This window comes from Drosophila grimshawi, unplaced genomic scaffold (assembly GCF_018153295.1).
Source record: "Drosophila grimshawi isolate 15287-2541.00 unplaced genomic scaffold, ASM1815329v1 contig_1377, whole genome shotgun sequence".
Classification (NCBI taxonomy): Eukaryota; Metazoa; Arthropoda; class Insecta; order Diptera; family Drosophilidae; genus Drosophila; species Drosophila grimshawi.
Genome location: NW_025062900.1, coordinates 25,247,518 through 25,274,861, shown reverse-complemented (window position 1 = coordinate 25,274,861; position 27,344 = coordinate 25,247,518). Strand labels below are relative to the sequence as shown.

The window sequence follows — 27,344 nt, the reverse complement described above, 5'->3', positions numbered from 1 at the left end:
GCCACGGAAACGAGCAACTGTCCACAAAAAAAAAAAAAAAAAATCAAAAGCGAAAATGTCAAATAACCAAAAAACAAAAAAAAAAGAATGATTTAATAGAGAACGGAATGTTAAAAACGTTGCAACATTGCGTGGGCTGTTGGACAATAGCGACTTGAATGGGGATGGGCAAATCCGAGCAGAGAGAAGAATAAAGGTGGTGGAGTGTATTCACTGTGTTTTCCCATTGAGTCACTGAAATATGGTCAAAACAAAACTCGACAGCAGACGTGTTTGTAAAGCAAAATTAATATGCATTAAATGATAATAGTTTGTTGAATGAAACTGAGTCTCAAACTCCACAGCCAACTGATAAATAAATAGATATTGACCTGGAGCCAGTCGAAAAATATATTTAAATTACAATATAACAATATTTACCTAATTTAAGCTATAAAATAACTTCGAACTTTTATTACATTCGAGGTCTTTAAGACACTTTCTGAGTTAGGAATATGCATATAACATATATATATATCTACGGTAATGATAAATAACATATATATATCTACACTAAAACTGATTTTCGATGACAAGCTCTTTTATAAAACACATTAACATTTAATCAAAGTAGTCTTTATCATCATACAAAAAAAGGCAAGTCAGTTTCAATTGAAACTGAAAGATTTAATGCAAATATCCAGTTGAGGCCGTTGAGTTGAGCAGAAATGAAGTTCGGCAAGACCTTTGAGAGTCATTTGACAACCGAGTGGCGTCAACAATACATGAAGTATTCGGTACTTGACTATATACACGTATATCTATCATGAACAATCTGATCTGATCACCGTACAATATTCAGGAACTTAATGAAATGATTCGTCGAGCCGTTGTCAATGCGCCCGACGCCAAAGTTACTAGAGATTTACGACATATTCGAGAGAAGGATTACGTGGCGAGTAGCGAAGTAATTTCGTATTATCAGAATTTCGAGAGCCGTTTCTTTGAGGTCTGTCACCAGGAATTGAGCCGCGTCATGGACTTTTACGCCCAGAAACTGGCCGAGGCCCATCGCAAACTGGAGGCCATAAGAGCTCAGTTGATCTTGGAACTGGGTCCAGCTAGAGGGACGACTGCTCGTCATTTGGGCCTGGCCTGCAGCGAGTTCTATCTGAGTCTGATAATGCTGCAGAACTTCTGGTCTCTCAACTATACGGCCTTTCGCAAGATTTGCAAGAAGTACGACAAGTACATCCGATCCGAAAGAGGTGCTTCCTGGTTTCGCTACAATGTCGTTGAGCCTGAATTATCCAAAGATGAGCTCCTGGCGATGATTGTCGAGGTGGAGAGACTCTACACGACCCATCTGACAAACGGAGATCGAGCCAAGGCCATGGCCAAGTTGAGAGTGCCACCCCTGCGTCGGTCCTCCCCGCCAGCTCAGGTCTTTCTGGCCGGTGTCCTGCTGGGTCTGTTTGTTGTCAGTGCCATTATGGTTATCATCTCATGTAAGTCGCCCAAGGAACGCTTGACTTTGACTATGACAAATACTTTATATCATTTTAAGGAGTATATAATCTTGTGATCTATCCATCTGTATATCATCTTCTCTTTTTTGATATTGTGCATTTCTTCCCGTTGTCAGTTTATTATTTGATTGTGTTCAAGGAAGTGGAGACACTTATGCCATTTGGGCGACTTTATCGCGGACTCTTTTGCTGGGTGCTGTGCTGCTTCTATTTGGCCATCAATGTCTATGTCTGGCAGAATGTGGGCATCAATCACGTCCTGATCTTCAACGTCGACCTGCGTAGGCACATGCCAGCCACCTCCTTTCTAGAGGTAGCCGGTGGAATGGGATACCTTTGTGCTTTGACCATGCTATTGTTCCTACATCACAATGAGTTTGGCGTTGATGATCCATATCCATTTCCACTGGTCTGCCTCCTGCTGCCTCTGGCGATTCTCATCAATCCCGTTAGGATTATGAACTATTCGGCAAGAGTGTGGATGCTACGATGCTTGGGAAGGGTTCTGACTGCACCCTTTTTTCATGTGCGCTTCGCTGACTTTTGGCTGGCCGATCAAATGAACTCGCTGTCACTTTGCCTGGTGGACAGTTATCATCTGATTCGATTCTATTTCCGTTACTATACGAACAGCGACAGTTCCTTTGAATTCGAGCCGGACTGTGCGGCTCCAGTGATCCGTTGCCTGCCGGCTGGGTTCCGTTTGGCCCAGTGCATGAGACGCTATTGGGATAGCAGCGATAGACCCATTTCTTATCCCCTGAATGCAGTCAAGTATGCAACTAGTATTGCTGCCGTCATTTGCTCCACGATTGTTATGGAATCGAATGGTGGGTTCAAGTTAATCCACAGCTCTGCTCAATCATATATTTGTTATTTAATTTGCAGATAATTATGTCAGCATGTTTGACAATCCCTGGATTTGGAGTTATCTTATCATTTCACTGATATCAACCGTTTATTCCACAACTTGGGACTTGGTATGGGATTTTGGTTTATTTCAAGTGTGGAAAGGCGAACATTTTTTACTGCGCGAGAATCTAATATATCGCAAGGTTATTATTGAGACTTCAAGGAAACTCCGACCTTTCGTTCTTTAACCTTATTATGTTTTCTTAGTGGTTTTATTATTTAGTCATTGTTGCGAACATTTTAATCCGTTGCTTTTGGATGTTGGAGGTGTATTTGATATACAATGAGATCTTGTTACCCTACAATTGCAAGACGATTGCCACTTTGTGTGAAATTACACGTAGGTTCCTCTGGAATTTCCTGCGCCTTGAAAACGAGCACTTATTCAATTGCGGCAGTTTTAGGGCCACTCGTGATATATTCCTCACACCACTGAACTTAAACGCGGAGGAAAGTAGCGAAAGACGTGATAGTTCGCCAATCAATGTGCGTAAGAAGGAATTCTAGAATTCGGAGAAAATTAATCGAAATTCATTTGGGTTTTACGTTTATAGCTTACAAAAGCGTAACTGGATTTATATTGAATTTTCTTTATATGCATTCATAAAATAAAATTATAAAATGAACATTAAATGTTTAACTGTATTTGTTTATACCCTGAACCCATTAAAAGTGGGTAAAATGAGTATAATGGTTTGTACAAATGTATGTAACAGGCAGAAGGAAGCATCTCCGACCCCACTAAGTATATATATTCTTGATCAGCCGAATCGATATAGCCATGTCCGTTCGTCCGTCCGTCTGTCTGTATGAACACGCAGGTCTCAGATACTATAAGAGACTACTAGAGACTTCCAATTTGGAATACAGGTCTCGTGTACCAGGCTTAATTTTACTTGATTTATTTTATCGATAACTGCCTCCGTTATTAGATTATCGATACATTTAAATGCTACAATTTTAAAGGCAGAATATATATATAACATACATATGCACATTATTGATCAACTGCCAAAATTTCATCAAGATCAGATGAGAAAGACCCAAGCTATTGTACTTTCTGTATGCATCAATATGCGAGCGCATGTGTGAGAAAGAGATGACATGATAATCGACGCAATTGTCAATATTTCTTCGTGTGTATTGTACGTGTATATGTATGTATGTATGAATATGCACGTGTTTGTCGGCAGAGCACGCTTGCAGACCTGCTCACATTTTGGTGCAAAACTTTTAAATGGAAATTTTCCAATCAAACAACACATATTTAACAACTGTCTTGAGGGTAAATCGTAGTCGATTTCACTCGACTAGAGCACTCTTACTTGTTTACTCTTCAGTGCCTGAGCATGCTATAAGAAATGAGTGCAGTTGCAGACCTGCTCACATTTGGGTGCAAAACTTATTATAAAGGGAAATTTGCCAATAGTTCTATTCTAAATATATTCAACAGCTGGCCTCTGGGAAGTCGTAGTCGAGCTCACTCGAGTACAGCCGACTTACTTGTTTTAATATCAAATATGAACAGCTGATTTACACAGAGTGGATGCACAACACAAATAACTAAGTAGACTTACATTGATTTCATTATATTGATTTTCTTTACATAGATTGCAATTTGTTATTCGTTTAATAATTTATTTTCAACAATATATAAACTATTTTCAATATTGTGAAATCTATGCTATTGACTTTAAACTCATTTTAATAATACATATAAAAATAAATAAATACAAAAAACTAGCATTGTAAAAACTATCAAAATGAACTTTGGCAAAACTTTTGAGAGCCACTTAACTAGCGAATGGCGAAAGCAATATATCAACTATGCGGTTAGTATATCAATTTCAACTAAAAACGAAAATTCTAATTAATATTAATTAGGAACTCAAAGCAAAAATTCTGCACGCTGCGGATAATGCGCCAGATCCGCGATACAAATCCCTGTACGCTGTGTACTGTCTGGAGTTTGGAGACGAGTTCTTTACAACTCTAACTGCCGAGTTGGGGCGAGTAAATAATTTCTTTGACCACAAGATGGCCGAGGCATATCGCAAACATGCCACCTTTAAGGTTAAGTTCATTTATGTGCACCGTGTGGGCGGTGACCTGGGCAATATTCCTAGTCTGCCCCCATTGGATGATCAGCCGCGAAATGTGAGCAAACTGGAAAGAGCCTACAGCGAGTTCTACTTCAGCCTGGTGCTCTTGAACAACTATCAGCAGTTGAACTACACGGGCTTCTACAAGCTGTGCGAAAAATTCGATAAATACTTGAAGAGCTCGACTGGGCATAACTGGATTAATGAGTATCTCGAGCCGGCAGTCATCAGTCAGAGCGGCGTAGACCTAAGCAACATGATGGGCGAGGTGGAGGACATATACACGCAATATATAACGAAAGGTGATCGTGGCAAGGCCATGGAAAAGCTGCGAGTTCCTCCTCTGGGGCAACCCACATCGCCAACCCACATTTTCTCAGCTGGCGTTTTGCTGGGTCTTTTTATAGTCTCAGCTGTCGTCTGCCTTTTTTCATGTGAGTGCAGTGAGGATATACTTCATATTATTAATTAATTTATTGCGTTTCTACCATTGTTTCGCAGACTACAGCCTGTTTAGTAATCCGGAGTTGCTTTCAACGTTCGTACGACTCTATCGAGCCTCGTTTTCCCTGATGCTGTATGGCTTCGGCATTGTGATCAATCTTCATGTCTGGCAGACCGTGGGCATTAATCACGTGCTGATCTTTGAGCTGAATCCACGTAATCCGACAGTGCCTGTCAAACTGCTGAGCACAGCTAGTTTCTATGGATACATTTGCACTTTGTCTATGCTGTTTTTTATCCATCATGATGAGTTCGGCGTCAAGGATCCTCTGTACTTTCCACTCGTGGGACTGCTGGTGCCACTGGCACTGCTGATCAATCCCATCAGGATTTTGAACTACTCGGCCAGGATGTGGGTGCTACGAAGTTTTGGCCGGATTCTGGTTGCTCCTTTCTGCTATGTGTCTTTTGCGGACTTTTTTGTGGCAGATCAAATGATTTCGTTAGTTCAGTGCATTGTGGACTTCTATCAGCTAATTCGCTTCTATGTTCGTTACCAACTGAATAGCGTTAAAACCTTTGATTTTGAGCCAGACTATGTGGTTTATTTTCTCCGTTGCTTGCCTGCTTGGTTCCGCTTGGCCCAATGCCTGAAACGATATTGGGATAGCAAATCCAAGCCGACTTCCTATCTGGTGAATGCTTTTGCCTATGGCTCCACGCTGATTGTTGTCACCTTTTCAACCATTCAATTGGAGACAAACGGTGAGTATTCAATTGAACTAAGCTAATAATAGAGGGTATTCATATTATTAGTCAACGAAGACGATTAACTGATTTTTCAGTCTGATTTAAAGTAAACTCTTCATCGTCAGCTAATTATGAGAATTTGTTTGCAAATCCTTGGACTTGGTGCTACCTGGTAAGCTCTTTCATATCAACCATATATTGCACTGCGTGGGATTTGATTCAGGACTATGGACTGTTCAAAGTGTTCGATTGTTCGAATATATTTCTACGCAAGCGTTTAATTTATCCCAAGGTGCGAGTAACTAAACGCCTACAAATATCTTTCACTGACTATATATATAAATTCCTTAGATGTTTTATTATTTTGCAATTATTGCGGATCTGTCAATTCGTTTCATTTGGGTTTTTGAGCTATACATGATTCACTATAATATACTATTGCCCTACAATTGCAAGACGCTGACCAGCATTTGTGAGATTGCACGGAGATTCATCTGGAATTTTCTGCGATTGGAGAACGAGCATTTGTACAATTGTGGCAATTATCGTGCCACTCGTGATATATTCGTATCGGCATTGAATTCCCGAGATGAGTTGCTGGTCGAGACCATGCTGGATGAGTCAAGACGCAGTTCGTTGGCGGCGCGTAGGCAAAGTAATCCCATGACTAACTCTCACTAAAAGACCTTTGTATCTGTTGTCAGCTGTGTTAATCGCTTTGGCGCCCAATTACCCCTTTAGCACTTTGATCTAAGCCAATTTGCGCTTAGTCCCCACAATCGAGCGTCAATGAAGCGTGAAGCGCACCCAATCCAGTTAGCAATGAGTTGCAGGACTGGCAACCCTCGATTGCACACAAATTGAATAAAATTAATTTCACATTTACAAAATTAAAACCACAAATGGAATTATAAATTCAACTCATAGGAAAACTCTCTCAGTCTGTTGGAAAAAAACAAACAGAAATTTGCCCGCAGGACAACAAAAGTTAAGCCAGACAACACAAGCGGGGCGGACAAGTTGTCAATTGTGGTCCCGGTTCTCTACAGAAATCCTGGTCGCCAGGACGACAGCATTGTCTCCCTCTCTCTCTCTCTCTCTCTCTCTCTCTCCTTCTTTAGCTAGACATCGTCCTGTGCCTGGTCACGCATAAATGCATTCGAATTAAGTGAGGACACACGTGGATGGCTTACCTACCACCCACTCCAAGCAGCTCCCCTCTAAAAAGGGACATTTGGATTTGGCTCAGCTTCAGTTGGGCACGCATGCATTGGAATTTGTGACCCTCAACAGCAGCTGTCAATTATGTGAACATCTTGGGGGTTACTCAGCAGTTACCATTAAACTGCCACTCCCCCTCACCGGCTCCACCGGCTCGCTGTAAATGTGCAGTGTATATTCGGGAGCACACATTGTGGCTATGTCTGCTGAGCAATTTGCTGTTATAAATGGCTCCAGCCTGAAGTATCGTGCCTTTTGGGGTTGCAAATGTCATCAGCTGCTGTTGAAGTCTTAAAACAAGACCTGCCTCCTTACAGTTTTTAATTATATGCATAAGGGAGCGCAACATGTTGGCAGCAGCAAGTGCCAAGTGGCAACAGCGGCTAAATCAGTGTCAGGTACTGAAAACTTGTGAATTGTCCCTGAAAGTCTGCCACGAGACAACTTTAACTTGAAATGTGCACCAGCTGCTGTCGTTAAAATGCTTTTGAATTTCTAATATACGACTGCCTACCCACACTCCCTTCCCTTACATCCTGTCCTAGCAGCTCCACTCCGCCCACTTCAGGGAAACGCGAATTTCACTAAGAGTACGCATTGTGTATTTTTGGGGGTTGCTTTGCCACAGCTGCTCTTCCTCCAAGGCCCCCAAGCGAGCCAGGCTGGACAGCTCTCGGTTTCAGTGTCTAGGTCGCCAGACCGCAGACATTATAAACAACGCATAGTAGCATAACCCCACAGTAAGAATGCTTTCGCGTGGGGTGCCTGACTAGCAGATACCCTGTTTCTTCAACTGAACCACAAGTGAAGACATATAAAAACTCGGACTTGACTTGTTAATATATTTTACCCAATCTGTGGGAGTGAATATAAAGATAAAACACTTTTTCGAGTAGCTGGTGGTAGTTTTTATAATTGAAAAAATTATAATCCTAACGATCTACTGAACACATGTATAAAGAATCAGAGAGGGTTATTAAAAAGTTGAGTTAAGAAACTTCATCTAAGTTTAAAATACGAACTCTTAGAATCTTCTACACATTACAGTGCTAAAGGGGAGCTGTAAATGAATCCTTATCGCAATCCTTATGAAATTCCCTTACCAATCTCCATCGAATATAGGGTATTAAAGCATATATAGAGGGCGCTTTAGTCTGTTTGCAGTGAAAGTTTTATGGCGTTGCAACTTCAAATGAACTTGCCGCATTGTTATCGTCGTGCTGCTGGTCGTCTGTCTCTGTCCTCTGTCCTTTGTCCTTTGTCCCCTGTCCCCAGTTGCCTACCACAAACTAGGCGCAAGGACGACCATAAAAATCCAATGTAATTTATTTGTCTGCTAGTCAACACAGAACGCCCCTTGCCCCAAAACAGCGCCAAGGCACACAAAAAATATGCAAACATTTCCGTTACGCATTTAAATTTCATAGTCAGTGAAAGTCATCAACACATTGCCAACAATCGGCAGGGAGGGGAGAGAAACGAGAGTTAAACGGTGACTGGCCTGCATCCCCTCTCTTCCTCTCTCTCTCTCTCTCTCTCTCTTTCTGGTCCCCTCGTTTTTTGGTTGGGTAAGCGCAGCAGAAAAGCTTCCGTTTCCTGTCTACTGCTAGGATTTCCCCGAGGGTTGCAAGCACACAAGAAAACCCCAAACTCGCTGCAGACGACAAACGTTTTTGGCTTTCGACTTTTCGGCAAATAAAGTTTTCTAATTTTCCATTCTCATGTTTTGAATTTTTCAGCTGCTTTTCAAGAGCTCTCCAGCAAAACCAGATTCTGTCTCCGCTCCGCTCCACTCTCGCGTAGTATGCCAATTGTGTTTGCTTAGCGTCTTGGCTTCATCTTAGGGCTTGGCGTAGTTGGGCCGCATTTTTTACGACTTGGGGAGCAACAACAGATGTCCTGGGGGAGGAGGATAGAAGCCCCACACCCCGTCGAGTGAATCGCCTGTAATTTCCGGCAAACAAACCAATAAATCATATTAAACTTGCTTGGAATTTCGTAGCGCAAACTGAAAAAAAACAGAAATGCGAATAAAAGCTGCGTACCGGAAGTCTTATGACGGTGTAAGAGAAATGCAAAGGAAATCAAAGACAGACACATTGATATGAGCTCTGTTTGGGGCACATACCTACACACATTGCTATGGGGCAGATGTAGTATGGAATGGGAAGAGGGAAGAGGGAACCAGTGCTTGCCTCTAACTTTGGGCCAAGGTTTTGAAATATTGATGGAATGCGTGGTAAAAACTCAAAATGGAGTGGCTTGGAACTTATAATGCTGCATACCCAACTGAATTAACTTCGAAAGAGCAGTTAGAACAATATGAGATAAAAGTTCAATGTTGCAATCATATTTGGTGAGTTTCGTTAAGAATTAAAAACTTACAGATTTAAAAATTGTAAGGAAAAGTTTTATTTTTGAGAAAATTTATATGTTTTGTAACATTTCGTATTTTGAAATCTTTTAATTAAGGATTATTAATTCATGAATATAACAAACATAAAACAAATAATATTTGCCCAAGCGATTCTAAATCAGAACGCTCCACATGTGTAGATTTTACTTAAATAAATATATATATTTATTGTAACGCTTATAAGCAGACTTATGAATTATTGTTCTAGCTGTAATAATTAATCCAAGCAGAAAATTTAACATTCATATTCCAATTCCAGCATCTGTTAAGCCAACATGACCAAGCTAAATTAACATATAACAGTCAATCGAACATATATGTTTCCAACTCAACAGCTCTGTTAACTGACGTTTCGTTAAGTATGTCGTTCTAAGCCGAGACACACACCATCGAGTATTTTTAGTAAATTCAACTTTGTTAGCAGCACACATTTCGTCAAGTTGAATAGCATTGACACAAGCCGTAGCAAAGACCTAAATCAAGTGCAGCGAGACAAAAGCTCACTGCGCTGGCACTGGCACTACGGCAGTTAATTTTTAAACATCAGTCATTTTATAATTATAATTAATAAATTTTGTATTTGAAATATGTATATGAGCAACAATTGTAGCTGAAATATGTATAATATATATTGACTTACCGATTCACCATCTCATTGCCGTTTTCCAGTGACTGGGCCAACTGTTGTGGCGTTTGTTGCTGTTGTTGTTGCTGCTGCAGCAGTTGCTGTTGTTGCTTTTCCTGTTGATGCTTGTCTAGCAGATTGCTAGCAACAGACGCTCTCAGGCTGCCGCCAAGTCCAATACCAAGAACAGAACCACCGCCACCACCAGGAGCAGCAGTTGCGCCAACAGTACTCGCCGCACCACCGCAACCGACGCCAATGGACTTGGTTTGCTTCGCCTGCTGCTTGTAGCGACTGAGGGCGAAGAAGAGGGCGAGGACAGCCTTCAGGCGACCCGCGCAGATGTCATTCGTTGTGATGTTGTCCAAACCGCCAACCGATTGACTCCGCAGCACGTGCAGACAGGAATTCACGTTGTCGTACTGCAACAAACGGCAAGGAATCAAACGAGTCAAAGGAAGGACGCATCAAGAGTAAATAAAAGCTTTGCAATACAATGTGCTGATATGAAACTACTCGGTCAACAGCCAGTTTAAAATGTTCGATAAAATCTAAAACAGTAATTGGCCTATACTTTAAAGTATTTTTCGACTCAATTTCACTAACATAAAACAGTAATAAATAAATTTGTATTGAAATTGAATCTTTATTTATATCATTTCTACAACAGACATCGGTTATTTATAATAATTATAGTACATTTTTCCATGCCCTTCACACAATCATTTGTATTTCAAATTTATCTGCAATCTAAACAAAAGATATAAATGGATACTAACTTAAATTAAGTATACTTTTAAGAACAAACATTTAGCACAAGTTACTTGGGTATTTGTAATTCTATATGTAAACACAGACTGTTGTATAATTTTAAGTATAAATGAAATTAATCACTTGTATAATAAAAAAAAATTAAATAACAAGCCAATGCAGTTGCTCGTTCTATGGCTACGATTACAGTTAGATGAGTCACGGCTAAAAGCCTAAAAGCCGCCTAATATAAATGTAAATGTAAATGTAAATGTTAATCTAAATCCTAGCGCCAGTTTATCTATAGGCTAAGTTCTGGGCGCCATTAACGACGTCGACTTCGTGATTTTGACAACTCCAAATGAGCAAGAAACGTGGCCCAAACTGCGACTTACAAATGGCTTTTTTATTGTTCATTTGCTTGAACGTTTTTAACTGCTTCACGCACACAAAACGAAATCCAAAAAAATAAAAACAAAGAACTCCCAAACTGAAGTCAAGGCATTGGCTACAAAATAGAGAATTGACATTAAGATAAAGTGCTCAGACGTCAACTGCTGTAAAAATGGAGCACAGCTCGTATGTCAAACACAAAATATACGAAACCAATCATAATGCTAGAAAACTATTCACTTTCGAGTTACCCTCTATGAAAATAAATGAAATTCTAGAAATGCACACAAATATTATCACTATGCATAATAAGTGTAGTATCTGGTCCCAATTCACTCAGTTTCTGAAATTGTTTATTAAATAAATACAGCAAGTTGGCGTTGAGTAATACAAAGTTACATATGCTTACTTGATCTATCTATATTTTAGAAACACCAAGACATAAATAATATACCATGCATCAATTATTGAGAAAATATCCAAGAAAATATTAAACTCGATAGAAAAAATATAATCTAATATTAGAGCTGCTGAGAATTAAGAAAAACATCTGCGATAGTCGCTTTGTGTGGAGATTGTAGGCAGCTATAATTATAAACGATTTAAGCCAGTAATATCCATTGATAAGAAGAGACTTAGGTGAGATTTAGATTAACCTTGATTACAAAATGTCTAACAAAACTAGGTACAATGTGTGGCGGAATCTGCCGATGTCTCTAAAGCTCGGAGAACATAGAAGCCCTCAGCCAGACAAAAATTCTTGAATGCTATATTCTTGAATATAGGCTCAATGATGTCAATCTAACTAGGTCGTAGTGCATGAATAATGAATAATAATAATTATAATATTTAATATTTGAGCTGTGCCACACCTAAGCACATAGTTGACATGCCCCGCTCCCAAATTGCACATGTTGTGAAGAGAAAAATCTATAAAAAATTGTCAACACGCGCACAATTTGTCTTTTGTTTTGTCGTATAACATTTGATATTACATACATATATATATGTATATATATATATATATATATATATATATATATATTGTCACAGTCCAGCGTCAAGCGTCATCGCCATTGCCGTCGTCATAGCAGTTGTTACAATTTAAAAAAAAAAAATACCAAAAGCAAAATACAAAAAAAAAAATGGGAAAAAGAGAAAAAGTCAAAATCAAACTGACAACTGACATGACAGCAGACAAATGACAAACGTCTGCCGGGCCAAACTGTGTGCACTCAATTTGCCGGCTGCAAACCCAAAGTTCGAATCTAACGAGTTAAGAGGCACATCTAAACAACAACAGCAAAAAGAAGAGGAAGAAGCAAACTTTAAACTTATATGACGGCAAAGTTAGTAATAACTATTGCATAAGTTAGTTGGAAGCCGGGCATATGAAAACTTTGACTTTGGCAAACAATTGGGCAGCGACTTCAAGTTCAAGTTCAATGAGTATCTGACTGGGTGTGGAAATGGAAATGGAATTGAAGCTGGGAGTATCTGAAAGATACATTGAACTCTGCTCAACGAGTATTTTTGGCCTAACGCTCAATTTGCAGCATTATAAATTGAGACAATAAATTTCAATTAATTCCTTCTTCTGGCGCATGTCGCGCCAATTTTTCTATGCTGCGATTGAGGTCAGAATGGCAGATTGTTAAGCGAACTTTAAAGTTGGCTCACAACTTGGCTGTTGCTATCACAATTGTTAGATAATTCCTATTACATTGGAACTTTCAATAGCGGCAGATAAGGAAAATGTTACAACACTTTTTATGTTGATAATAATAGAAAAACAGTTACTATTTAGCCCTTTAGCTGGTTAGCTTTAAAAGAGCCGATCATCAATCAGCCTAAACGAAAGGGGAGTGCCGCCAGTTGACCTGTCTGCGGCTCAGATTTGAGCCAAGTGTCCCTTATTATCTATAAATATTATAAAGATAGTTTTGGAGTGGGATGCATATGTTGTACTCGCAAGACAAAGTCCATAGTTGACATAAATAATAAATATTCCTAAAAGAAATAAGTTTATAATTTTAGTTGAACAAACACAATAATTGATGTTTATTAATCTTTTTTTTACGATTTTAATGTGGACTAAAAGTAGTGAAAGTTACAAATGAAATTAAATAAATAATTTCTTTCTTGCATACTCCAATAATGAATTCTTAAATGATTTTATTTTTAGCTGTGAGTCAGATCTCTCCAACACATTTAACAGCTGATTTATTGCGCAATATTTTGTGGCTAATCACACTGTGAACAGCTGAAATCATACACCTCACTTTATGGGTTTCTAAAATGTTTGTTTTGGCCCAGTTAATCATTGTGGCTACCTCTCCCACCCACACACGCATTCACATACACAAATTCAATCGATCAATCAGAGCCGCGCTGACAGCCTGCAAGTGTCAAACAGAGCGATGCACTTGATTCCCATTTCACACACACACCAGCACACACACACACACACACACACACACACACATACACACGCACAGTAGTTGTGTTCGGCAATCATTCAAAGAGCGCGTGTGTGGCACAGTTGCGCAGTTGAGAGTCACGCTTACGTAATGCACAAAAGTCAAACAGGCCACAATAGATGACTTTGCTGGCTGGCTGGCTGTCTGGCTGTCTGACTGGCTGCAAGGCGAGAGTTGCCACATATGCCAAAGATGCAAAAGATACACAAAAGCGAGCTCTGCCACATACATTTGCCCAGCACTTGTGGCGACTCCAATCGCAGCTGTTGCATGCAGCAACCGCAAGTCGTAAGGCGATATCAAGCAACAACAACAAAAACAAGAAGCTACCACAAATGCGAGTCCATGTAAATAATTGTCTGTTGCAAAGAGCATCTGTGAAGTTGCCTCATCTTATGTAAGGAAAAATGAAGGCTCTTCTTCTGCCCCGAAAATAAATATGTATTGTAAATAAAAGCAAATATATAATGTTGTTCACTTTAAAGATGTCAATTGCAAGACGAGTGCTTCTTATCAATGTGAACCCAGCATGGTTTGCACAGTGGTTCAAACTACACAGTTCCTTCGACCCACTATCTGCCTGAATCTTTGAATCTGAATCACAACTGCAACGATTTTCAATCAAAGAGCTGATTACGTTTTTATCCTTAGATTTCAAAGTTTAAATTTATTCATCGTTTAGTCACATTTTTGTATAATTTAAATAGACTTTCTCTTTTTGCTGGCTCCAGGTCAATATTATTTTAATATTCATATAAATATTAAAAAAAAATAACAATTAGCATTAGCGCTCTAAAATAACAATAAATAAATATCAAAATTAGCAACTTTTAAAATATATTGATTAATTTGTCAAGAATTTCTGATAAGTTTATGATGACGTTTCAGTTCCACTGTGCAGCGGCTGCAGCGTTATGAAAGCGTCCACAGCCGATTCTCATGCTCTCGACCAAAATGAAGACAACAGAACAGCAAGTGCCGTTATATTGTCAGGACACACAACGTCATTAAAGACAAACGGAGAGCAGAGCAGAGCCGAGCAGAGCAGAGCCTTTGGCTGCACAGTTAACGTCGCTGCTGACGTCGCAGCCATCGGCGCTGCCTTTATTGACATTCTTGAGCAAGCGATTTTTGCAGCGTTTCGATTTCGATTTTCTATCATTGTGTTTGTGTGCCAAGCGCACAGAATTTCCGAATGCTCGGCGCGCATTGTTGGTGGTCAGTCAGCATGCGCCCCCCCCCCCCCCTTCCCCTTCCACTCTCCCCATCGCCATCCCCATTCACATCGCTCTGCTCCTCGTCATTCCACTTACTGATTCCCTTACACGGTCTCCGACGATTCCGTTTAATGCGCTGCGAATTTATCGCAAAATGCAATACGTTTCGTTCTTTGGCTTTTGTGCAGTGACCACCCCCCTCCCCCTCCCCCACCACTGCCCCCTCCCTTCGCTCCAGCCAACCTCGCGCCGTAGGATTAAGTGCGGTCGAACAAAGAAGGCAACGAAGGACACTGAAGGCAGACGGCCAAAGCTTTTGTTAATGGTGCTAAAGAGTTGACCGTGCGATCTCAACGCGACGCATATGACATTTTAATTATACATCCTTATAGAATATCTTTATATATATATATATGTATATATATATTTATATATATATTTGTATATATGTATATATAAATTTCATTTCATTTGATTTATATGCACTTTAAAGCGCAGACCATTAATCAACGTAGGCGGCGCCTCCAAATATATATATATATATATATATATATATACATATATATATAAAGGTGCATATGTCTCTATATCTATATATATATATATTCATACATATATAAAGGTGCATATGTCTCTATATCTATACATATATATATATATTTTTATGCGCATTTGTTTTTCTGCCTGTCTGTCTCAGTCTGGGGCTGGGCCAAGCCTCTGTTTAATTAACCGCTGACAAAAAATAAATAAATAAAAGTATGATAAGAATTAAATAATTTTCGTTATGAAAAAATTCGCTGCTTCAATCAGTGGAAAAAATCAGGTATTATTTATAAGTCTCTTTCTTTCGCTCTTTCCACCAGGAAAGTGGGAAGAAATTAAGTAATTTATGCATTTAATTTTAATTTGAGCTGCCTGGTTTTAAATGCATCTTTTTTTATTTATTTATTATTTTATTATTGTTATTCTTGTTGTTATTATTATTAAAGTTTAAAGTATTAAGTTTTAAATTTTAGTTTAATACTTATAAGGCTTTATACAATAAGTTTTTATTTAACGCTTAAACACGACAAAAGTGTATTGAATGCATGAGTACCTTGACGATTGACTTTCAGTTCAGAAATTCCAATTTCAGAGCTTAAAGATATTGGCAGTCTTGGCTAAATGCCCATTACCTTAACTGTTCACTTTGAGCTGTGGCCATGGATAGCTTTTGCTCTGCAGTGTGTGCTTAATTAAAGGCACTCGTCTGCTGCATTCTCCATCAAATTAGCAACTAATGAAAAGCTCAAAAACCGCACTCACACTTGGGGAGAGATAGACGAAGGGAGAGTGGGCGAGTGGGAGAAGGGAAAGTGCGATGGCATCGCGTTAGACGGGCTCTTTATCTTTGTGGCTATTGGCACTTGACGTGCCATTTTCAAAATCAATAACCAAAATCCACAAATTCTTCAAATCACTCAAAATGAGAAAATTCCAGGGCGATAATCACAGACGAGTGCAGCAAGCGCACACAAAGGACGCAATAGACAGTGGCAGGGCGGAGCGGCTGGTAGAGGGGCGGTGGCAGTGGAACAACTGCCAACGAAATGGCAAAACAATTTCAATAATTTCAAGTGTTCTTTGGTGGCCGGCAGGAGCAAGTCAGCCAAGCGCTAGACAATTGTCGTCGTCGAGTCACGACATCTCCAAAAATGCGATAAGAAATTGAAAATACAATTGCCAAAGTCCGATTTCTGGTGCAAGTCCAACTCCAAGGCAATCATTATTAGATTGGAACGTTAGTGTGTGTGTGTGTGTGTGGGGGGGGGGGTTCAAGTTGGCCAGTAAATTCAATTTACGAATGGTTGCAAGTGCAACACGCGCGTTCAACGTTCAATTTGGCCAGGCGAGTGAATAAAGTTGGCCCAAAGCAAACCAACAAGACGTTTTGCGATTTGATTGAAGTGAGCAAATGTAATTGAAAACTCGGGACATGTGTGTCGAAGTGTTTACTCTTGTGGAAAAAAAGCATTTAAACTACGAGTCTCTCTCAAAGCGAAAACTATTCATTTAAATAATCAAAGATAGATATATGTATTGAAAAAAGGCACATTAGACACATATTAACTTAAGATGGTAAATCTAGAATGGGAATTAAATTTAACAACGAAAACTATTCAAATAAATTACTGCAAACTTAACAGCTTATTTTGTAGTACAATATTCAAATATCAGCTTAACTCTGAGTCTGAAATCTGCAAATTTAATTATGACATAAGACATACAAAAAAGCAGCTGACTTTTCTCATGCTTTCCACTTTAATGCCATTTTCTTTTTATAATGCCAATCAATATGAAGATTGTCTGGCTTTCCTATAGCTTCGCTATCTGCCCAGCCACACCCACCCTCCACTCCCACTTTCCCTCCCTTCTGCTCTTCTCCACTTCAATTCAGTTGTCGTTTGTCAGCTCGAATTTATTTTTCTGATTCGCCGTGTTGAAATATTTAGTAAGATTTCTGTGTACTTGCGTAATTGTTGCAACCATTTTTGCCACGGCTACCCACCGCACATCACCCCACCCCCTACTTTGTTGCGCTGGCAACGTCCGTTTGGCAAAGTGCGTGTGCCGCGACGCATTAAATTGATTGCTGTGAAATTTTATTGAACGTCTCCCACAGCAAAACACAGGCCCAAAGCCCATGTACAATATGAAGACTTAGGTGAGCCCCTGCAAGTTAAGAGAAGTTTCCCGCTTCACCCACTACTCGTCTCTACAGCACAGACTCTCTCTCCTTGGATATTTAGGGGCAACTGTGGCAACGGAAGGACTTATAAATATAAATATAGCCAATGAAGTGCTATGCACAGCGAAATATATTGATAAGGCACCCAGGGAGTAAGCAGGAGGTGGGGGAACGTTGGCAAGTTGAATGGCAAGTGGAAGCTGCATGGGAGTCCTAATAGAAAATGCAGGCGACGCCAGCAACAGGAGATGGCTATCAGTGGCACAGGAAATGCAGCGCGGAGCTGAGAGGTAAACGGGAAAGGGGACGGAAACAAGCGAAATGGAACAGCGGACAGGCAACATCAACTACACACACAAAGACACCCACACACACACACACACAGACACACACTCATTCACAGTGGGGCAATTTAAATATGTAGGTATTATTATTATTATTTACTGCCAAGTCGAACAGCGAGAAATATAAAAGACATACCCAATATGTGTGCGCAGAGGAAAAGGCATTCAGTCCGCGTTAGCAGCGTGGGAGGGGTGGGGTTGGGGAGGGATGGTGGGAGGTGTGGGGTGTGGGGCGGGCTCATAAGCCAGCAAATTGAACGCAGCGCCAAGCATGCTGTAAGTTGATGCCGCAAATTCCACTCCGCACCACATCTTGCGGCACCCTGTCGCGTCCTTACTTAGATTAGCTTGGTGCCGCCGATGTTGTTGTCATTGTTGTTGTTGTTGTTATTGTTGCCCCTTCAGCGGCGGCGTGTGTTGCTGCTGCACCTCCTGCACCTACTCTTATTACTACTAGGCGTGGCAAATGCGAAGAAAGTGCCAAGGCGAAAGCATACAAGCAAGCGTGCTACAACAATACACTTGGAGAAATGCAAAGCGACTTGTGAAAGATGTTTTTATGTTTTACTCATTGCATTGTGTATCACCATTCTAGACAAATGAATTCACGAAATTAAGTTCAAACAAAACCACAGCTGAAACAGGAGCTTTACAATTCTTTAACAACATATTAGATTATGTGTTGTGGAGAATATAGTAATTATCACATATCAAATAACTGAGATCAATAAATAAATTTATAGTGGTTGCTTCTCATCACTCGAGTTAGCAAGCATATCGGCAACAAAAACTCGCATTTATTACACAAACTTAGCCAACTTAAACTAATTTTGTTTAACCTTGTCGAGGGTATTTTAAAATCGTTTTCAGATGTGTCACACATTGCGGTAGTTGTCTCCGACCCCGTGAAAATATGTATATACACTTGAATACCATCAGTAGCCGAGTTGAAGTAGCAATATATTTCGACTTATATACGCAGAACTCCCTTAGCTTAATGCATCCGACTTTGCACTGCATCAAGATCCGATCAAAGACTTATATGTCAGCAGATTAACTCCGATCTGCAAGGATACCTTGACAACCGTTACATCTTGATTTCTTTACTATTCTATAGCTTTAATAAAATGAAATGCTGCAACCAGCCTAATTCCATATTTCAAATCTTTATTGGCCTGCTCAATCCTAACGAAGCTCATTTGGTTGCTCTTAGAATCCATTTCAACACTCAACATCATTAGTCCGACTGCAAATCAGCTCAAAGCTTGTACTCGAGCGCAAATTAATGAGCTTAAGCTGTGCACAGCGATTTCTTGTAGTGTACGAGCTGCATTTTGCTGCCATTGGCACACAATTGGGTTTTCTGGGTTGCCAGCATCGTTGTCGTCGTTGTCGCCGTTGTCGTCGTAGTCGTCGCCTTAGTTACGCCTTAAGTTATGCAGCGCTAGTATCGCCCACTTTCTTTTACCACCACCCCCCCCCCCCCTCTCACTCATTTTGGGGTGGGGGGATTTGCCCTAAGCTGTTTTCATTTTTATCCTTTGCGCCGCGATGCGCGTGTTTAGATTGCAAGAAATTGCATGTTGCATCAAAATATTTGCGAGCTAGCTAATATTATGTGGAGTCTGAATGCACAGAGGGAGGTAGAGAGAGAGAGAGAGAGAGAGGGAGAGTGAGAGTAGGAGAGGGCAAATAAAATGGCCAAATTTATTGCAGTGAGGGAGCTGATGCCAAACTTCGTTAGCCATTAGCCAAATGAATTGCATAGGAAAGCAAACAGAAATTAATTATAAATATACGCGTGGGCTGATTGGCCTATTGGGCTATTGGCCTTTGCCATCTATTTTGGCCAGGTCGAATGCAGCCGTTTAGCTCACTAATTGTCCATTGTAATCGCCGCTGTGCATAAATTGCAAATTGCATATAATTAATAAGTGCATCATTTATTTTGCAGGCACTGTTGTTGCCAGCGCTACGCTAATTAATTTTCATGAATAGCCGGTTCGAGAAATCAGTTGCAAATAAAATTTGCATCGCATTAGGAGTTGCGCCGCATTGTGGACTTTAAGTTTAAAACAAATATTGGATTTATAAATCAAAATCAAAATTGATTCGATATATTATTTCATATCTGATTTCATACCCATGTGCAACTCATCAAGAACTCACTCAGAGAGAGAAAGATTGTGAATATGAGTATTTGCTTCATGTCATCAATATGCGAATATATTTTTAAAAATATTTATAGTCAATTACGCTACACAATGCTTTTTTCAACTCTACTGCCAAATAATTGCAGGCTGATGGCCAAAAGAGAACAGGTTAACAAAATAGAAAAGTGTAACCAGCTGACAATGAAATGAAATATGGTAACGAGCACAGCACTCATATCGATGACAATCGGGACTATCAATAAGCCACACTCCGAGAAATATGCATAGAAGCATTTCGTTCAAATATAAGCAGCTACAGTCAGAGAAAAACTGGGAGTCTTTTAAATATGCAACAGTTATCAATGCTAAAAATATGTATCAGAACCAAATTAAAGACTTTAATCATTCTCTTCTTTTATATTTCTATTCACACTTCACTTTTTTATGTATTGAATTGGTCTTAAATTCATATTCGCCACTTTCCCAATACAAATTGTACGAAATTCATCAATCTATCCTATTTTGCTTCATTTTTACTGCAATGCATTTTTCAATTATTTCGTTTTGCGTTCTTTTCAGTTCATTTTATATATCGATATATACACATATATATATATATATGTATATATTTATCAAACTCTCCCATTTTTCCAATTGCACTGCTGCACCTCCGGCTACACACTGAGTCTCATAAGTTTGCGTTCGTTTTTGGCGTAAGCTGTAACACGAAATTGATATTTTATGACTCTGCTCATCTGCAGCAGCGCCAGCAGCACCATCAGCACCAGCAGCACCCAGGGGCGTGAGGGAGCTGGAGGTGATGCAGGGAAATATTCAGCTATGAGCATACGCTTCTCATAGTTTATGGCCCGTATATCTGTTAGATAAGCTTTTATATACATGCCAATTTATTTTTTCAGCATTCGCCGGTTTTGTAGTTATTTATGCATTGGCCATTGTTTAAGCTACACTTACACACTCGCACCTACACACACATTGTTATCATTCATTTATATTGATGCTACAATTCTGATTCGCTTCATGCTCATATATATATATATATATATGTATATGTATTTGTTGGGGTGTTTGACCACTTCTATTTTGTTGCTCTATTTTAAATATCTGTAAAAACAGCAATAGCGACAAAAAAAATAAAGTGTGCAACAAACAACGTCGCACAGAAGATTATATACCCTTGTACAACCGAGTCAAATTACCGTCATTTATATTTCACTAAAAATGTAAAAAACCGACCGACTGACCCCTTGAAAGCAATATGATATCGTAGTCCGATCCAGATAGTATTTTTTTTTAAATATGCAAATTAAAACACCCTGCAAAAGGGTATACAAACTGCGCTTTTGACAATTGATAAGGCTTGATATATATATATATATATAATAAATACATATTCGAATGTATAAATGTATGTATCTATGTAAGCATACATGTATGTATACATTTGGAGTCTGCTGTAGGCATAAAAAAATCATGAATTGTTATTTGGTTAGTTGCTTGTTACATTTTATGCACTCAGATTGAATTGTGAATGTGATTACAATGCAATAATTGAATATTCCATTTTTATTGAATTGAAAACGAACCAAATTTGATTTAATTAACTGATTATTTACAGCGACTTTTTTATACTTAATTGATTCTTATTTCTAGCTACATTTTCAATATTTCTTAATATTGTTTTTACATCTGGAATATTGGCTAATAATTATTTGAATATTGAAAGAATCGAAAATGTACTTGAATTTGAGATATGCACTGCAAAACGAACTCAAATAATAAACAAACCATAATTTGGTCCTACTGAAAACCTGAAAAAAGGGTCAAGCTATACAATTACTATCAGTCTATCTTTATTGGATTTTATTGGCTGTTCTTGAGAAGTTGCCAAACATGTATGATTCAAGATCATCAAGCTTTGAATTTTCGCAAAAGTAATTACAAGTTAAAGTTTAAGATGAACTTGTGCCAGCCAACATTTGACTTTATAAATGAATACCTGCTATTCAGAGATTACCTGATTTTCGCCTATGGACAAAGGTTGATGTGCCTCATTTGTCTGTCGAGAAGTCACAACGAGAAACACGTGCCATTTGTCAGCTGTTGGCATTCAGCTCATTCCGCGCTTATTGTCCCCGTGTTTGATGGGGCTTTGTCAAATGCGTATAAGATAATCATAAGCAGATCCAAGCCGAACCATGCCGTACTTAAAATGTACTAAAGAAAGAAATATATTTATGATGCTCATAAATAAAATGGCAAACGGAGCCCACAAAAATGCCTCCGAGTGGTAGACACCGAAACGTGTGAGGCATCAAAATTTGAAAACCCACAAAAAAAAAAAAAAAAAAAGAAAAATAAATAAATTCTGCTGGCATTTCGCTCACGTAGCCGTTGGTGGACGGGAAAAAATTGGATGAAAAAATAATATTTGACAAGCTGCATTTATGAATATGATATTTCTATTAATTTATATTTGGTCTGGTGACTGCGAATTTCAAATGCACTTCCGGTTTCCCAGACACTTTTCAAGGTGCCGTTCTGAAAATGCAACGGCGCGTGAATCGAGAATTGTTGATTTTCGCGTTTGCTGGAAATAAAGCAAACAGCAGCAAAACCAACAACAACAACAACAACAACCACAAAGGTAAATAATCAAATGGTCTGTGCAAGCAAATGAAATATTGAAACTAAACAAGCTGGAACAGGTGTCAAGCGATGCTGGGGTTTCAGGTGACAAGCCAAAGCGTCGTGCCACATTCTATTTGCATTTCATTTAGCTCTGCTCTGCTCTGCTCTGGTCTGTTGTTGTTTTTGTTTCTGTTTCTGTTTTTGTTTGTGTTTGCTTTTGATTTTTTCTCTGCTGTTTTTTGGTGTCGGTTTGGTAGAAGTAGAAGATAGCTGGGGAGCAGTTTTTCGGTCGTTTACTGCTGACCATCAATTAAAATTCGAAATCAATCAACAAATAGAAATGCGCAACTATTTTCAATTGTTTTCAGCGGTTTGACGCTTGAACTTGACACTCGGTGCAGCCCTTTCCCTTCCCAACTCCCAACTCCCCCTCTCTATCTCCATCCCTTTTGTGTTACCAAATTTGTGTGTGGCTATAAGCGAAACGATTGCTTTGATCAGCTGCGCTCGTTTCTCACTGATGTGCATTTAAGCCAAGCTAATGAGCTGCTAATGGTTCGAAGTGGCGACAACGGAAGTCGTTATATGGCTAAAGAAATGAAAGCTACAAATTGAGGAAGCTAATATTTGATAAGTAGATGGGCACAAAGATTAATTAATGCCTGCTTAGCAACCTAATTAGGTAGCTGCCCCAGTTAGGCAGGCAGTTCATAGGTAAGTACTTTCAAAATTAGAATTTGTTTCATGGGAAATATTAAATTGAAAATACTTGTGTTGTGATTCTCTTCTTATTAATTAGTCTTAAAAAATAAATAATTAGTCTTCGAAATTTAAGAATTTTTATAAATAATGAATCTTATTATTTTTGATCTACAGAATTGTAGAAAAATAAGATGACAAAATATAAGACAGTAATTATGAAGATTTTTTTTTACAAAAGGAAGGGAAATATATTAATTTTATATTAATTTGTCTCAGATATCTTATAAATATTTCTTTTCTTTTAATTTAACTTTCATTTGATGTTTTATTTATAAATTAACGTAATATATTTTTGAATTTTTTGAGTCGTTAACAAAATAAAACACTTTTTTGGCATAGTGTATTTCATTTTTGATTGTGCATCGAAGATTCAAAAATTTTAAATGATGTCAACTAAATGCTGCTGCTTACATTTGAGCCAAGTCTTGCGAGTTGGGTTTTAACTGGGTCAACTGGTATTATTGGCTAATCAAAGGTTTCTATCGATTGCTGCTGGGTTGAGCAATCGCAATTGCCATTTTTATTATTTTGTTTAGGAAATAGTTTTGAAAAAGGCGTTGCATTTGCATTTTGGAGCGCTGCAAGCGTTTGCTTTAATTTTGACACGCCAACATTGCAGCTGAGCGAGAGAGTTTCAGCTATTAGAGAAGGTGTGTCAAATCGCAAGACCCGGCCTTAGCCATTTTATATCAGATACAGATAGAGCCAAGGAGGCAAATGTATAATGGGCTATGACATTTAAGCAATTCGTCGGCGTTCAAAATAATTGCGCTGTCAGAATTCGTTAGGCGTTGCTATTGGGCCTCAAAACTCAAGCCCAAAATGCCACGCCCACCCCCAAAGCGCCCCACGCGGCAAACATTTAATTATAAGCTACATTAAGCATTGACTTTGTTGTTATTATTGTTTGTTATGCATAATAAAGTAACGCATGCGAAATTAATAACATTTACCACGCATCGCGCACACAAATTCCATTTGCTTGATAGAATTTGAAAAATTGCCATAAATGCAATTTACATAATTTAAGAATGTTGATACCAATTATGTGTACTCACATAATATATGTATATATTTATATGGACTGAAGTGACATGATATTTATTTAATGTTGCAATTACGTCAGCGAATAAACTTGATTAAGTTTGATTAAACACAGTGTTTGCGGCAAAGAACCAAAACTCATTTAATCTCGCATCAAGTGACGTGCAAATTGGATCATTTATAAATGAATTAAAGCTGCGCATCGAAATTACAAATTTCAAAATGATGTAATCTACTCACATCAAAGATAAAAAGGGAAAAATATTTGAATTTCCAGCAGAAATCTATTCCAGAGAGAATGATAGCTTGTTAAATAACAATCCAACCATTTCTGTCCAGTTTAAATGTTAAATTCGTCAATTATCAGAACAAACCAGAAAATTGAGCACATTTTTCAAAATGACTATCGATTGTTTTTCCCACCCTCTATAATTTGCATTAACTCGATAGTCTGCTTGTCCAGAATACTCTCAAGCCATATGTCACGCACGCACGCACGCACGCACTCACTCACGCACGCACGGACGGACGCATGAAGCTGAATGCATCCTTGAAGCTTACATTTCTCAACTGTCAACATTTAACTTGGCTCTCTACCTTTTTGCATATTGACTTTGACACTTGGCAGTCGACTGTTGTTCGTTGTTATTGTTATTGTTGTTGTCGTTGTTGTTATTCTTGTTCTTTGTTCGTTGCAGTTTTGTTGTCACTGCTGTTAACATGTCCAACTGTCCAGCTGTTCGTCTGTCGTCTGTCGTCTGTCGTACATCGTCTGTCGTCTGTCTCACTCCGAACCCGGACCCTGGACAATGTGTTGGGCCTTCCTCTTGAACACGCAAGGCGCAACGCAGCAGCAGCAACAGCAGCAGCAGCAGCAGCAGCAAAACGCAATGTGCAATTGTCAGTATCAAGCGTGCGGCAACTGCAACACGAATATATATATATAGATATATAATGTTGTATACAGCTGTATTTTGTTCTTTCATTTTTGGCTTGTTTTTAAAGCTGCAGTGTAGGCGTTACAATTTAGTAGAAATGCCGACAAGTAGCAAGACTTTGTGTTCAAGCTTGCAACGCTTGCGTAGAGCGCGAAAGCGGAGGCAATAACTATTAAATATTCAAATAACATACAAATTAATAATAATAAAATTGGCTAAAATTACGATTGGCCGGTCCTGCCAGAGAAAATACAACTGGCAAGCAGGCGGCAACATTTGGTAACATTTTTCAACATAAGCTTTTTATTTAATTTTTAGTTTTATTATAAATAAGAAATGGGTCAGAGTGTATCAAGACTAAAACTTAATATATTTTAACATGACAACAATAAAAATAAATAAAGAAACAACAGAAATGAAGCCGCTTAAAGTGGGAAGAGCATTTAAACGTCATTTGAGTTTGTTAACGTCAGTTGCAGCTTGTTAAGGCAACGATTTGACATTTTTTTTGCTACCAGATTGGAGAGACAAGCCTACAAATTGAGTGATGCAGCCTGTTGTTGTTGATGTTGTTGTCGGGATGAAGTGCATGACAATCTGATGTACCGAATGAAGGACGAATTGGGAATAACAGCAGCAACAGCAGCAACAGCAGCAGCAGCAGCTGTCACAAACAAGTTTGCACAAATTGAGAAGTTTCTGTCAGTCAAGTGCAAATATCGAAAAAGAATTTAAACAAAAACTGTGCACAGTTCTGATTTAAAGTATTCGTACAATCTTTGCAAATACAAATGTATGTATGTGTGTTAACATGCTTGCACATGGCTAATTGGCCGGCTCTCTGCGCCTCAAGCTCTCTTTCTCTCTCTCTCTCTATTCCTATCTCTTCCTCTCTCTCTCTCTCTAGAACTCCGGTGATGGCCTCGGGGGTCATAAAAAATGTTCTACACGTTTCTCTGGTCATGTTGACAACTAGCAAATGCAATTAACAATTGTCCCAGGTTGTTGTCGACTCAGCTAACACAAACACACACACACACTTACGTACATGTATATATATATATATATATATATATATATATCCATCGAATGTGCCGTTAGATGCGCTCTGCAATGGATGATGCCCTTTGGCACCTGTCGTCGTTGTAATCGCTAACGTTCATGTGCAAATGTTGCAAAGTTTGTCGGCTCTGTGCAAAATTAGCCTTTGTTGCCGTTGTTGGCCGGGTCAACAACAATTTAGCTGCATTATTTGCACGTACAGTTATCTCTCTAAACTGCAAATTGTAACTTCTAATAGAACATGCATTTAATGTATTATTATTCACTTGTTTGTCAATTAATAAAAATCTAATAAAATCATTCTATAGAAATTATTAGATTACCAATAATATTTTTGACTATTGATGTTTTTATAAAAATCTTACATTTTTGAAATGTAACAAATTTTTAATAATATATTTTTCGAATTTCAGATCTTTGAACGAAAAGCAAATTTAAATCCATATGGATTTCAATATTCGAGTGACTACTGTATCGGCTACAAGCCTCACTCAACATCTGCCCCCCTTGTGCCATCTACGCTCCACGCCATTAATGCATAATTTTGCCAAACTATTTTGAGGTTTGTTTGCCTTGCAGGCAACCGCAATAGCTTCCTAACCAACTGTCAGTCCCCACCCCTTCCCTCAACCGAACCTCCTCCCATCGAGTGTCCGCAACGAGTAGGCCAATTTATTTGTCATGTCAATATTAACAACGTATAGTCAGGAGCGAGTACTCCTCAGGTCCTCAGCTTTTCAGCTCCTCAGCAGACTTCGACAGCCAAGTATCGCTCGAAACTGAAGCTCCCTGCAACCGACAAACCAGATTTGACTTCCTTTCACCTCCCTCCTGCAACCTATT

The 27,344-nt window shown here is 38.9% G+C and overlaps 2 protein-coding genes across 5 annotated transcripts in view; one reads left to right on the top strand and one right to left on the bottom strand.

The window, feature by feature from the left end:
- LOC6567113 (protein sickie) overlaps window positions 1–27,344 on the bottom strand; it is a 178,903-nt gene that overhangs the window by 79,001 nt on the left and 72,558 nt on the right. For all 3 annotated transcript variants that reach the window (XM_043214691.1, XM_043214689.1, XM_032739645.2), the window contains exon 3: window positions 9,994–10,400. In XM_043214691.1, the coding sequence (XP_043070626.1) occupies window positions 9,994–10,400 (407 nt within the window). The remainder of the gene's footprint in view (window positions 1–9,993; window positions 10,401–27,344) is intronic.
- Window positions 652–3,053, top strand: LOC6567115 (xenotropic and polytropic retrovirus receptor 1 homolog). Of its 2 annotated transcripts, XM_032739646.1 has the most exons (6): window positions 652–776; window positions 842–946; window positions 1,001–1,487; window positions 1,625–2,338; window positions 2,397–2,563; window positions 2,628–3,041. In XM_032739646.1, the coding sequence occupies exons 1-6, from the start codon at window positions 708–710 to the stop codon at window positions 2,925–2,927; spliced, it is 1,842 nt and encodes a 613-aa protein (XP_032595537.1). In that variant the 5' UTR covers window positions 652–707; the 3' UTR covers window positions 2,928–3,041. The 2 variants fall into 2 exon arrangements, with proteins under 2 accessions (XP_032595537.1, XP_001993486.1); XM_001993450.2 differs by having other exon boundaries at window positions 842–1,487; window positions 2,628–3,053.

Coding starts and splice junctions, on each gene's coding strand:
- LOC6567115 (XM_001993450.2), top strand. CDS start 708: ATGAAGTTCGGCAAGACCTTTGAGAGTCATTTGACAACCGAGTGGCGT. Junction 1,488..1,624: donor CATTATGGTTATCATCTCAT/GTAAGTCGCCCA, acceptor TCCCGTTGTCAG/TTTATTATTTGATTGTGTTC. Junction 2,339..2,396: donor GATTGTTATGGAATCGAATG/GTGGGTTCAAGT, acceptor TTTAATTTGCAG/ATAATTATGTCAGCATGTTT.